The sequence below is a fragment of the Zingiber officinale genome, chromosome 2A (assembly GCF_018446385.1).
Source record: "Zingiber officinale cultivar Zhangliang chromosome 2A, Zo_v1.1, whole genome shotgun sequence".
In the NCBI taxonomy this organism is placed as follows: domain Eukaryota; kingdom Viridiplantae; phylum Streptophyta; class Magnoliopsida; order Zingiberales; family Zingiberaceae; genus Zingiber; species Zingiber officinale.
Window position 1 is genome coordinate 35,226,551 of NC_055988.1, and position 13,791 is coordinate 35,240,341.

General features: G+C 40.4%; 1 protein-coding gene across 4 annotated transcripts in view; it reads left to right on the top strand.

The window, feature by feature from the left end:
* LOC122041021 overlaps positions 1-13,791 on the top strand; it is a 32,225-nt gene that overhangs the window by 10,443 nt on the left and 7,991 nt on the right. For 3 of the 4 annotated variants that reach the window (XM_042600546.1, XM_042600547.1, XM_042600548.1), the window contains exons 4-6: positions 5,878-5,999; positions 6,256-6,420; positions 7,074-7,167. In XM_042600546.1, the coding sequence (XP_042456480.1) occupies positions 5,878-5,999; positions 6,256-6,420; positions 7,074-7,167 (381 nt within the window). Of the gene's footprint in view, positions 1-5,877; positions 6,000-6,255; positions 6,421-7,073; positions 7,197-13,791 lie in introns of all 4 variants that reach the window. The other variant, XM_042600549.1, reaches the window with a different exon arrangement.

Below are 13,791 nucleotides of genomic sequence, written 5' to 3' on the forward strand. Positions count from 1 at the left end.
TAGCTGAAGGCTGATTGCTTGGCAAAACTGAATTAGACGGGTTAATCTAGTCAAGTAAGCGCGAGTAATTTTATATTTTCTATCATGCTCATTATGTTTAACAACTGTAGGAAAGCATGCTAGACGGTTCTAGGCAACCTGATGGAGTCGGGAGGTGACTGACTAGTGATACCTCTCAACAAAGGGATTTCGGAGGGTCTAGGCGACCGTATGGGTCAAGGCGATCGAGTAAACGGGCGACCGATAAGCTTTCAGGCGACTTGGAGGCAACATTATCAGCAACCTGAATACGACAATCGAGATGAAGTTTGACCTCTACCCAGGCAACCGAGAGGTACACGGGCGACCGGAAAGTTTCGTTAACGTTATCTTACGGATAGAAGTTGCAGCCACGCCAGCACTTATATAAGTGACCGGGATAATACTATATTAGGAGCTTCAAGGCATAACTTTCAATTCATCCCTTTCTCAATCTGTCTAGTGCTCTATTCGCTTTCTGTGCTGTGGCACGCTGCGACACATGCTTCACTTCTGATCAGCAACACCTAAAGTAACAATTTCTGTTTGTTTTAAGTGTTTGTCTTAATCTTTTTATTGTTCTTAATTTTTAGATTCTTTTTCTATAAAGTTTTCGCCACCTAGGAGAAATTTAAAATAAGAATCAATATTTTTAAACTACTGCATGTGTATACTTCTAGTTGGGTTAGTCAAATTTGCATGCTTAACTACTAGCTGTTATAATTGTCCATCTTACTTGATAAAATTAGTCAAAGTTAATTTATTATTTCCACTGTGTTAACTCTAATTAATTTAGTTACTATCTACTCATTGATTTTTATTGCAAAAATTCTTAACGCTATTCATCCCTCCCTCTAGCTCGATCTCAATCCTACAATTTGGTATCAGAGCAGGTTGAGCTGATAGAAACTAGCAAAACTCGGATAGTTGCATGTCTAGGCTGAGTTTCCTTACCTAATGCCTCTAGTCAAGTGGAACTAGTGGAAGTTATCTCACTTCACTCTAACCAGTTAGTCCAAGGCTTTGTATTAAAGTTATTTTAGCTCCTGATTCTTAAAAAGTTTTTGTTTTGAAGTAGTCGTTGCTCTGATATTCAAGAAGACCTTATATCTCGCCATAGCTTGGAAGCTAATTTTTGAAACTCTTGTTAAATTTGCCTAAAGCAAAACTTGAATCTAACCTAGGTCGAAATTTGTGCTCAGAATCAAAATCAGGGACAAATAATTAATTGATTAATAATTCGAGTCTAGTCTATACCCAAATCTAAACCCTAACTACAACCATACCAAACCCAAACCAAGCACATATCCTATCCTAAATCTTAATACAACTTGAATAAATACTTGTTTGCAAATATGTTTTTGCAGGAAGGATTCGACACAACCCTCCTCCTCTCTTTGATGGCAAAAGTTTTGTCAATTGGAGGAGAAAGTTGGAAGATATTCTTAAAGACAACTCATAATGGGAAAAGTATCGAAAATGGAACAAATTTGCCAGGAGACATGGAAGGTAAGTTGTGCAAGTTTGAGTCTTGGACAAGTAACATGAAACAAACAACTCAGTCAAATGCAAAAGCAATAAACATGATTCTATACGGGTTGACTTACCCTCAAGTTGAGAAGATTGGACCATTCAAAGATGCAAAAGAGCTATGGAAAAAGCTAATTATCCAATATACAAAAGCTAAGCCAGAACAAGTATACTGCACCGTAACTCATCCAATTCCTCTCCTTTTCTTCCCTCAAACTCAGTTTCGGTATATTTTTGATTCCATTTTTGATCCTCATCTCGAGACAGAGTCTACTTCCTCATTATCTTGCCTGGGTAACGATCCTTTAACTTAATCTTTTATCTATTTACTCAAAGCATTTCTTTACTCTTATTTTGTTATAGTGTTGTTGCATTCAATGTTAGAAAAAAATGTAGGACCAAGGATAGTTCCTGACAAGACCCTTCTGATGAACCTAAGTTCCCGTCTGAGGACCTTAGACGTAGATTCGCCAGGCATACCTGCTCGCCCATGCATACATGATATTTGAGTAGGACATTCTTCACCCCCCACTGTCCGGACATCATGGAGATTGTAGACTACTATGGTCTATCTTCCCTTGGTTACTGTGATTCGACAATAAACGTTGACCTCTGTGCCGAGTTTTTTAACAACTTGGTTAAGGTGAACAACTTTGCATTCACGACTAAAGTCGGAGGAAAGGACATCTTTTTTATGCTTGACATGATCCAGGAGCAGTTTCAGCTGCGTCCCTCTTCCTCCACCTCGTACTATTTTCCATGCCCTACACTTGTCTTTCTCGAGCCTCACTCAAAAATCACCCTAGATCTCATTTACACCTATCTCTTTGGTGGCGAGCGGACGTCGACCATCATCAACTTTAGCTCACTCAACATTGTTGACTATGTTCTTTACAAGGTCGTGACCATGTGCATCTTACCCATCAACACTCACGACCTTGCGATTGTAAGGCCATGCCATTCATTCCTTCTATATGCCATCAGACAGAGACTTGATATTAGCTTTAGCCTACTTTTCAGATCTGTCATCTATCACTCGAGCATATCTACTAGTCGACGAGTCCATATGCCTTGCTGCCACATCTTGACTCGTATTTTCTCGTCATTAGGAGTTGACATTACTCAGGGTTTTCTTTCTCCTTTGACCGAATTTGATACCATAGGACTTAGGAATTTTACCCTAGCTAAGATGGTCCTCGGAGAGAACACCTTGGTATGGAAGGATGGAAGGCATGCAACACCCAAATCTCCATACATTGATGATATCATGGCCATACTTGAGAATGACCAAGTACCAGCTGAACTTCCAGCTCCTTCTCCTCCACCGACGGTAGAGGATAGAATGACCAGCCTCGAGGGAGTTGTCACTGGCATGCGGGCCCATCTATGAGAGATGATGGCCATGATGCGTATCCATTACCAGCATCATCCCCCTCCCTCCTCTTCTGATTAGACTCATGTTATATGATTTGTGGATTCAGTTCTAACTTTTTTTTTTTGCTATGCTTGGGTTTGTAGTACATGATTGTCACTACTTTCGTTCATTGTGGATCTAGACTTATATTTTCTTTTATGTTTATGCTTGACTTGTCTTTATCTTAATTACTTATTTTGGTTTACATTTGAGTTGTTATCCTTAGCTTGATTTATATAATTTGTCTGAATAACTTGATCTAAATTGCAATCATCTTTACATCTTGCTTAAATTATCTGATTAACCCATTTTGATATATGAAAAAGGGGGAGAAGGGTTAAAAGGTTGACTTTGAAATTTGTTAACAATTGTTTTTAAATTATTACTTCCCATCTTTTATTCCTTATCTCATTAAGGGAGAGCAATAATTAAGGGGATGCTATTTATTTGTTATATTCTTGTATGACTGCACTATTTCTATTTTTCATTGAATAGACAATTCAAAATTTCATTTTTTTGATTATTTAACTAACTTTAACTTAATTTTCATATTATCAAAAATAGGGAGATTGTTAGTGCAGGGTGCACAACATGTAACTTAAGGTTTTGATATATGACTAAGGTTAAAATTAGGTTAATTGTAATCTTGTATCAAGTTTGTAGGTACAAGATACTTGACACGTGTTAAAGTATTAGTTGTGAACTAGGATCTAAGTCCTGGTTGGGAATCAGGCATGAGCTAAGTCTTGGTTTGGACCAAGTAAACAAATTCCTAGCTGGAAACTAGGTGAATCAAGTCCAAGTAATTAAGTCTTGGTAGACAAATTTCTAGCTGGAGGTTACGTGAATGAAGTCCAAGTGATTAAGGTTTGATAGACAATTTCGTAGTTGGGTGCTACGTGACTCAAGACCAAGTTAGTAGAATCAGCTAGAGGCAGATTGCTTGGCAAAAAATCCAAGTGTGTGGAATCAGCTGGAGGTTGATTGCTTGACATAACTCCAAGTGTGTGGAATTAACTGGAGGTTGATTACTTGGTAAAACCGAACTAGATAGGTTAATCTAGTTAAGTAAGTGCGAGTAACTTTATATTTTCTATCATACTCATTACATGTAACAAGTGCAGGAAAACATGTTAGATGGTTTCAAGTAGGGCTGTAAACGAGCCAAATCGAGCTTGAGCCAGCCTTGGCTCAAGCTCGGCTCAATTCGATTTATACTGGCTCGACTCGAGTTCGAGCTCGCTCGAGCCTATAGAGTTGATCTCGAGCTTGATATTTTATTATGGGCTCGAGCTCGAATTTTTATTATTTTTTAAGAAATAAATTAATATATATATATTATAAAAATATATATTATTACTGACTCATTTGGCTCGATGAGCCACTGAGCCGGTAATAATTAGGCTCGAGCTCGGCTTGATTTCTAATCAAGCTAGCTTGAGCTTAGCTCGAGCTCGGTCAACTTCAACCTCGAATTGAGTTTTGACCGAGCCGCTCGTGAGCGGCTCATGAGTGGCTTGGCTCATTTGCATCCTTAGTTCTAGGCAACTGATGGAGTCCGAAGGCGATTGACGGGTGATAACTCTCGACAAAGGAATTTCGAAGGGTCTAGTCGACCGGGTATACTGGCGATCGAGCAACTTTAAAGTGACTCGGAAACAACATTATTAGCAACTCGAATACGGTGGTCAAGATGGAGTTTGATCTCTACCCAGGGGACTGGGAGGTACATGGGCGACCGGGAAGCTTTGTTAACATTATCTTACGGATAGAAGTTGTAGCTATGTCAACACTTGTACAGGTGACCGGGAGGGCTACGATTGACGGGAAGAGTACTATATAAGGAGCTTCAAGGTAGAGCTTTCAATATATCTCTTTCTCAACCATCTAGTTCTGTTTAGTACTCTGAATGCTCTATTAGCTTTACGTGCTGCAACACGCTGTGACACACACTTCACTTATGATCAGCAACACTTAGAGTAATAATTTCTATTTGTTTAAGTGTTTGCCTTAATCTTTTTATTGTGCCTAATTTTATATTCTTTTTTTGTAAAAGTTTCTCCACCTAGGAGAAATGGAAATAAAAATCAATATTTTTAAACTGCCGAGTGTATACTTTTGGCTGGTTTAGTCAAATTTGCATGCTTAATTGCTAGTTGTTATAACTGCCTTTGTCTTACTTGATAAAATTAGTCAAACTTAATTTTTTATTACCACTGTTCTAACTTTGATTAATTTAGTTACTATCTGCTCATTATTTTTATTGCAAATTTTTTTTAACCCTATTCACCCTCCCTCTAACTTGATCTCGATACTACAAATATAACCTAACTTAGGCCTTTGCCAAACATGTTAAAACCATATGGGCAGACTCGACCACTTGGTGTTTGATTGCGCCATCCTTTGCTAAACATATCAACAATATGTGGACTCAACCGCTTGAGGCATGATTGCACCAATAGAGTTTATCTTGAATGAATCCCATCCACTTTTGAGGCTTGACTATGTGTAAGATTATCTGATACAAGTCAAGATGTTGGGCACTTGATTCTATCATAAATTTGAAGTGATGCTTTCTATTTATTTTATAATCATCTTTTTCCTATGATAAAAACTACAGTTGGTCATTTTCTATTTTGTCTATTCATCTCAGTACCTAATATATACATATAATTAATTATTCATTCTCTTCTCAGTACTTATACTTTAGTCTTCTACTTATGCTCCAAATAAACTAGCTGAACCACTATAAGATTCAGGTTTCTTGTCAATTGTGGGAATTTTTTTTTGATGGACGCTATGATCCATGCTAAACTTCTGTCTTACTCTAGATTCTCATGTGTCTTTTCATGACATTCATGCAACCATTTTATATTGATTTGGTCACATACTGATGATGCTATTTATATTTTCAGTGACAGTGAGGGTACCTTTGAGTATGGCAACTACTGGAAAGAAGTTGAAGATTTACATTCTGTACTCCTCTACTTTTCTGAGAAAGATTATGAAACAAGTGCTGTTGTTGGTCATAGTAAAGGTAGATGCTCGTTGCACATGCGACTATTAAGTCTATTTTAGATTTTCACCTATTGCCAAGCTTTAATATATGTCTTTTGTGTTGAATTTTGTTGACATGTTGTCGTCCTCCTTGTATCCATAATGATATTTACTTGTTCAACTTTTTCGCTGAAGAATCTGGAGTTGACTTTTGCATCAATTTATATATAGTTTCATGTAGAGCAATTATGCCTTACAAGTTTATGTCTGATTCTAACTGGAATTGGTACTTACAGGGGGAGATGTGGTGCTCTTATATGCATCTAAGTATGCAGATGCTCATACAGTCATAAATCTTTCTGGACGCTTTGACTTAAAAAGAGGAATTGAAAATGTCTTGGGCGAAGATTATCTTCAAAGAATTAAAATTGATGGTTTCATTGATGTTATGGACAAAAATGGTAAGCTGAAGATGGTCTATAAAAATTTTGGTTAGGTTACTGATTGTTACTTTTAAGAGTGTGCACATTCTTTGTCAGTTAATTCTTGTTTATGATTATTGTTTAAATTTGGTCATTTACAATATCCTAAATTTTGGAATGTAGCTCAATTAAGTTGTTCTGGTTTTGTCTCTTCCCACTTCTCATCATTGAGAATACTAATAGAATGACAACTCATCTTTATGTGTAAGTTCAGGAATAGTGTAAATCTCAGTGGAAATTGTTAATAATTTGAAATATGTTCTTGTAGGACTTCAGTCATTAAACAGTATATTGAATCTCGTGTTTGTCTTACTGATCCAGGGTAACGGCCATAGGAAATTATTTTTTGGTGTAAGTTAAAAGGATAATGAAATTTGTTACACAAAAAATCAATCCCATATGCTAAAAGGAGAAACATGATCCTCCTTACTCCTATCTCAATATGAGCATGTTTCTTTTGAAGATGATTTTTTTTTGCTTTTAAGGTTACATTCTAGGGACCACTTAATAAAAGATGATGATATTCAAAGACTTTCTAGCATACACTTGGTAGGTTTTTCTTCTTCATCCCTTTGTTTTTTTTTCTACTTGGTTTTGCTGTTAACACTGACTTCAATTTGAATATATTGCAGGTAAATTTGCATTCAGAGTAACTGAACAAAGTCTAATGGACAGACTAAATATTGATATGCATGCAGCATGCCTCTCAATTGATAAGAAGTGCAGGTTGCTGCTTCCTCTTGCTCCACACTTAAGTAATCAAACACATTTTATCAAGTTAACATTTTATTCTTTAGCCTCAGTAAATGGACTTCATTCTTGCATGAGTTTAGCCAACATTTAAGATGGACTAACAAATGCATCACCACTGTTTTCTGTTGTGGTGTTTAGCACTTCATGAGTTGTGAACTTAATTTGACCATGCTTTTAATCTATAGACCAAACCCTACGTTAACTTGATGTGTACTATAAATTCCAAATGTTGAACTCAAAGTATATATGCTTATATGCCATCAATTCTTTTCTGACCATTTGTTTTTTGTTTGACCAGCCATGTTGCATTTTTTTTTTTGTTTTTTTAGGCAATCTGTGTTAACTAGTAATGTTATTAGGAGGAGCTCAAATCAGGCACCTAAATTCCCTCTGGGTGAGTGTTTTTCCTTGGTCATCTCACCTAGAGGCTTAGAGTGTTTGAAGGAGCAGAACCTTTCTTATTAGACTTTATTTAGGCAAGTGCTTTTATTTCTGAATCAAGAGTTTGCCAATTTATATTATCACTTATTGACTTCTTGAGATAGAGCCATGGACAAGTATAGTTTGACCAAGGTTTAAAATCTCTACCCGTGCCGATGTTCCAGACCAGAATGATATAGTTTCAGTATTGTATCGTGCCGTGCTGATACAATTTCGATATATATATAGTAATTATTAGATAAATATATTTATTATGTATAATTTAAAAATAAGTTATATATTGATTTTATATAAGTTCTCTATTATTAAACAACTTAATATTGTTAGAAAAAATAATTAAATATATATTTTTAATAGAAAATTGATCTATCAAACTCGAATTAAAATTGATACATCATAGTATGCTACCTTACTAACACTAAAAGAAGTGATGTGAATCAGATGGAAGCATTGGTTCTTGTAATATTTTGCTTAGTTAACTTTTACAGTTCTCCAATGTTCAGATTAAATAATCATAATTATATAAATTAATAAAAATATTATTTTATATATAATAATTATATAAATTAACTATTTATTTATTTAATTAATTAATAATTTAAATAATATATATTTAAAATAGTAAGAAATTAGAATATTAATTAAACATTAAAATAGTAAATAAATACAAAATAATTTAAAAAAATCAGAATATAAATTTGATTTATTAGAATTTTTATAATTTTTTAAAATTTTTTTTAGAATTTAAAAAAAAAATTAGTTTTTAAATTTTTTTTTTAGAATTTTTAAATAAAATTTAAAACATTAAAAATAATAGCAGAATATTATTTAATAAAATTTATTATTTTTTTAAAATTTAAAATATATTTTTTATTTTTATTGGGATAATTTAATTAGAGTTAATGAAAGCCTCTTTCAAATATTACACTTAAGTTAGGAATTGTTTGATTTATTTAAATTGGAATATTAATTTTGTACAGTACCCTAAACCTAAACGCCCCAACGCCCGTGCGCGCGCCCGCGAAGCCTTCGACGCCACGCGGACGCCTCCGACGCCCCGCGGACGCCTCCGACGGTGTCGGAGGTGTCTGGCGAAGCCTCCAGTGGCACTAGAAGCATCTGGTAACGCTTTCGGCGGCACCGGAAGCGTCCCATGACATTTCCGGCGGCGCTAGAAACATCGCATCGCGACGCCTCCGGCGCCTGAGACGCTTTAAGCGTCCCAGGACGCCTCCGACGACACCGGAAGCGTCCGAGGACGCATCCTTACTGCTTGAGACGATCGTCCGTGACGTGCCGATTTCGTCTCCTGGCGGAACGGTAAAAATCGTCTGTGTCGGGCGGCACGAAATGATATTTTATTCGCTGGTTTGACATTGAAGAAAGGACTTGTAACCTTTCATATAAAAACTAATAATATCTGGTTAGATTTACTCAATCTTGCAAATTAGCCAAGCCAATCATCTTTTATGTTTTCTCAAGATAAACTACCTTTACCCCCTTTATAGTACAATGCATAATAAAGGATATTAGTTGATATTACTGGTCCTAGAATCACTCTTAAAGTCAGATTATTGATGATCCTGTCCGAAGGAATGAAGCTGGAAAGCTGGGAAGGTGGCGACTCCGTTGACTGGATGAGAATCTCGCTCCTTTCTGCAAAACAAAACCAAAACCAGGGAAGGGGTTCTTGGCGTTGGTCCTCCGACGCTCAAGTTAGAAACAGAGAGGAAGAAGAATGGAAAATGGTAAAGACTCGGACTTATTTTTTTTGCCCATTCCTCATACCTGGCAGACCCTTTTATACCTTTCTTAGTGACATTTCGTCTTCCTCTATTTAATGATATTGATTACCTACAGAAGACATCTTTGTCTTGGCTTCTGCGCATTTAATGACAGATAGAGTGTTCTTCTTTGCCTTTTCTTCCCCTTATTAACTGTCTATTCTTCTATTGGCTCGTTATGAGTACAAAGCCAACGCCACACCCCGAGCCGGACGGACTGCCCGATCTGTTTGGGCTCCTGCCCGCTCGGCTTAGGATCCTGGCCCGCTGGGCCAGATAATAGTTTACTCAGATAGCCAATCGGACAGTGATTCCATCGATCGACCGATGTGCCCACTTCCCTCGTGCGACCGTGCCTTGCTCAAGCTCTGGTCGAAGGAGGCTGCAAGTCCGACTGACTAGACAAGATGTTTCTTTGATGAATCGGAGGCCCGTTCGGCTTGAATGTTCCAAGGTCCGATCGGACTATTCTTGGTCTGCTATCACTGATCGATCTGCTAGCCGACGCCACACGACTTCGTTCTGCCGGTGTAGAGTTCCATCCTTGGCTCGTTCCTTGCACCGATCAAGAAGATGAGCAGCAACATTTGGTAAATTCTCTTCCCCTCGGGCGAGCGCGGTCTAAGCTGACGTTATCCAAATTTCTCGAAGACTGTGCAAATCCGTGATAATTATGGCCGAGTACGCCGCCATGCCTTTTTAATTAAGTTCATTAAATGCTTCCGATGACCCAATGACACGTGTCTATTACTGCCGCTGCACGCTCGATGTGACAGACGGATATCCGCTTGTCCCGAGACGTGCGCCGTTTCAAAATCAATGGATGGATCTGCTTCTAGGTTTTCGTAACATTGGATCGGACGATTGAGGTCGATCGGTCGCGAGGTTTATAAACTCGCGTGCTTCGCCGTTTCCCTCACCTTGCGTCTTCGTCTTCGTCAGTGAGCATCTCAACGCCATCGCGTTCTGCGTCTTCTCCGGTAATCTTAACAATCTCCCTAGTAAACTTTCACTTCCCTTCAATCGAATCTGTTCAGTGTTCGTAGCGTCTTTTCTCTCAGCCGAACTTCTTTGTTTTCTCGTCGACTTTTATTTCCGATGGCAAGCTCCTCACAATCTCCTGCCTTCGTCCCTGGGCTATGGTACACATCCCTTGAGTCCAGGTTCGACGGAGGCGATACTGAAAGTTTGAGAGATGCTTTTGAAATTCCCTTTGATTGTCAAATCGGCCTTCCCTCGGCTTTCGACCGCCCGAACAAGCCACCTTTGGGTTTCGTTTGCTTCTTTAGGGATCAATTTACAGCCGGTCTGTGGTTCCCGATCCACCCTTTTGTAAATATTTACGTATTTCTTTACATCAACTAGTGTCGAATTCCTGTTGGCTACTATGTGGGGTCGTCGTTCTATTCTGTCTGCACGGCATACCTCTTACTCCTCGACTCTTCCACTATTTCTATTATCCCAAATTCTCTGAGCCGGAGACTTTTCTTTTTCCAGCTTGAGTGGGCCTTATTTTCTTCGATAAGATGCCGTCCTCCAACAAGCATTGGAAGAACTACTACTTTTTTGTTCGCTTTCCCAAGCGATAGGACTTTCCAACTAGGTGACAGCTAGAGGTGCCGAACCCTCCCGAGCTCAAGAAATACAAGAGCTGCTTGGATTATCTCAATGCGACTTCCAGCTTGGCCGGTCAGAAATACCATATCCACAAGCTGCTACTGGAGGGCGTTCTCTACGTGTTCGGCTTGAGTCCAATCCACACAAGGCTTCCATTCAGCCTAGGTTTGTTCCTACTTTGTCTAACTTTTAAATCTAACTGATTTTTCTTTTTCTTTTGTAGCTCAAGTCATGTTGCGAGCACGTCTGGCCGAGAAATCTAAACTCGCGGACGCAGAAATCAATGTTGCGGCCGTGGCCGAGTTTGAAAGCCGTGGCTTGTAGCTGGTCGACTCTCAAGAAGATCCGCTCGGAGAGAGCATTGGGGCCAGCCTAAGGGAGTGATGGAGTGGCCAGCCGTACGGTTGGTGGTGAAACGACTATCGCCATGAGTCCTCCGCCCGAGCGCCTTCCGGTAATTATAGTTGCCTAGGCCTCGGAATTGGCTTCTTCTAGGGAGCCATTGATAAACTGAAAGAGACGACGGGCAGAGATTGCCGCCTGATCTACTGCCTCAGCTACATAGACTCCCACAAGGACCAGTCCGCGCCCTTCACCCGAGCGGGCTGAAACCTCCACTCCTGTGCCTGAGCAGGCGACTGCCGTCCCACATACTTCGCTTTCATTTGATCAGACGCCGTCTCTATCCGGGTTGCTCGAAGGAACAATCTGTGCACCGCCGGTCGCCTTCGTATTGCCTCGATAGCCAAAGACTCAGAAGTCTTATATCCAGCTGGCGTCAACGCCTCAGTCTGTTGGCAGAGCAGCCTTTGCCCCGTCTGCTCCGAGTGGCCAGTGCCACATAACAACGATCATTCATTTGCCCACGGATGAGTGGCGTGATACTGACAACGTTGAATCCCGAGCCCCGGAACATCAAATAATCATCCGGGGACCGCTAGCACAGATATGGGACGACGCTCGAGCTTGTGCGACAGTCATGCCTCCGGGGGCACTCGGCAATAGCCATACCCAGATGTCCACTAGGGTAAGTATTTTATATGTTATTATCTGTCGCCGCTCGGCTCCTAAAAATTCTTTTTATCTTTCTCGCATTATTGGGTAGAGAGGCTAGCCATGTGTCCGCGGCTTGCTTTTTTAGAGGAAGAAGTCAAACAGTTGCACGCCCAGACAGCGGCTTCTCAGGCGCAGTTGGAACAACTGAACGCCGAGCTGGCTCAATTAAGAGCCTATCTGAGTAAGAGTTCCGAGCGGCTGGAGGAGGAGAAGAACAAAGGCTCTGAGCAGGCTGCTCAATTGGTTCGGCTAGATAAACATGTCAGCTCCTTCGAATCCAAGCTCAATTTGGTCAACACCAGGAAGCTCCGGGCCATTGAGGACTTGGAGATCAAAAATAAGGAGTCCCGGGTGTTGGCCTAAAACTTAAAGGAGGCTGAGGACACATTGAAGGCTGAACGAGATGGATGATTGGCCGACCAGACTGCATTAAAGGCCCGACTCGATGTTAAAGATGAAGAGCTGGCTAAGTTGAAGGAAGAGCTGCAGGCTTCCCGAGCGACTCTAGATACTTATCAGGGAGCTGGGTCGTCCAGGTTCGAACTCATGAAACATGCCTACATCCGCTCGGACGCTTTTAATGACAAGGTCGCCGATCGGGTACTCCGTCTATTCAACCTTGCTATCGATGGGACGCTTGATCAATTGAAGGAAGGCGGCTACCTCCCCTCCGCCCTGACAAGCAAGGTCATTAGTCGAGACAAGCTGACTGAGTCATGCCCGATGATGTTTTAGATTATCTCGAGTGAGCCGACTTGTGCTTCTGTAATTTTTTGAAGTATCAATGAATGACAGTCCGCCCGGCGAACCATGACTTTTCCGTTACTTTCTGACTGTTTTCGATTTGTATTGAGATAAATTGTTGTCGCGCAAACTGAAGTGTGGCTTTGTGTTCTTCCGATTGACAACGACTTATCTATTTTCTTAGCCGATTAATTAGTTCCGATTTTAAGGTTATCGCTTGACAATTTAATAGCGTTGCTTAATAACGTAGACCTGGGTTTAAGGTCACCGCTCGACCACTGATGACGACAGGGGTTTAAGGTCGCCGCTTGACGGTTGATGAAGACAGGGGTTTAAGGTCGTCGCTCGACCACTGATGACGACATGGGTTTAAGGTCGCTGCTCGACCGCTGATGACGACAGGAGTTTAAGGTTGTCGCTCGACCGTTAGTGAAGATAGGGGTTTAAGGTCGCCGCTCGACCGCTGATGAAGACAAGGGTTTAAGGTCACCGTTCGACCGATGACGACAGAGGTTTAAGGTCGCCGTTCGACCGCTGATGAAGACAGGGGTAGCAGTCCTGGGCATTATGAGTTGCTGATTGATGGAAAGAGCAAAACATCGACGTTCATATTTTACCCTTGGAGACCTTCAGCCATCCGTCCCCAACGTGCTATACGGTATGCGTCCTAGGTTCGTGCTGTTGTTGAGTTCCTCCTGATCGGGGTCCTTTAGGGGGCTGATTGCTACTCGGCTGACGCCACTCGAATGCCACCGCTGGTTCAGCGGGGGTCTCTCTTTTCTTGGCTGCCTGAGCTTCTTCTACATTGATGTATTCATTGGCTCTTTTCTGTAGATGGCCAAAGTCCTTTGGCGGCCTCCGAATAAGTGACCGAAAAAATTCTCCTTCAGTGAGCCCCTGTGTGATAGCGTTTACCAATACATCCGAGGAGACAGCCGGGATGTCCATCGCCACC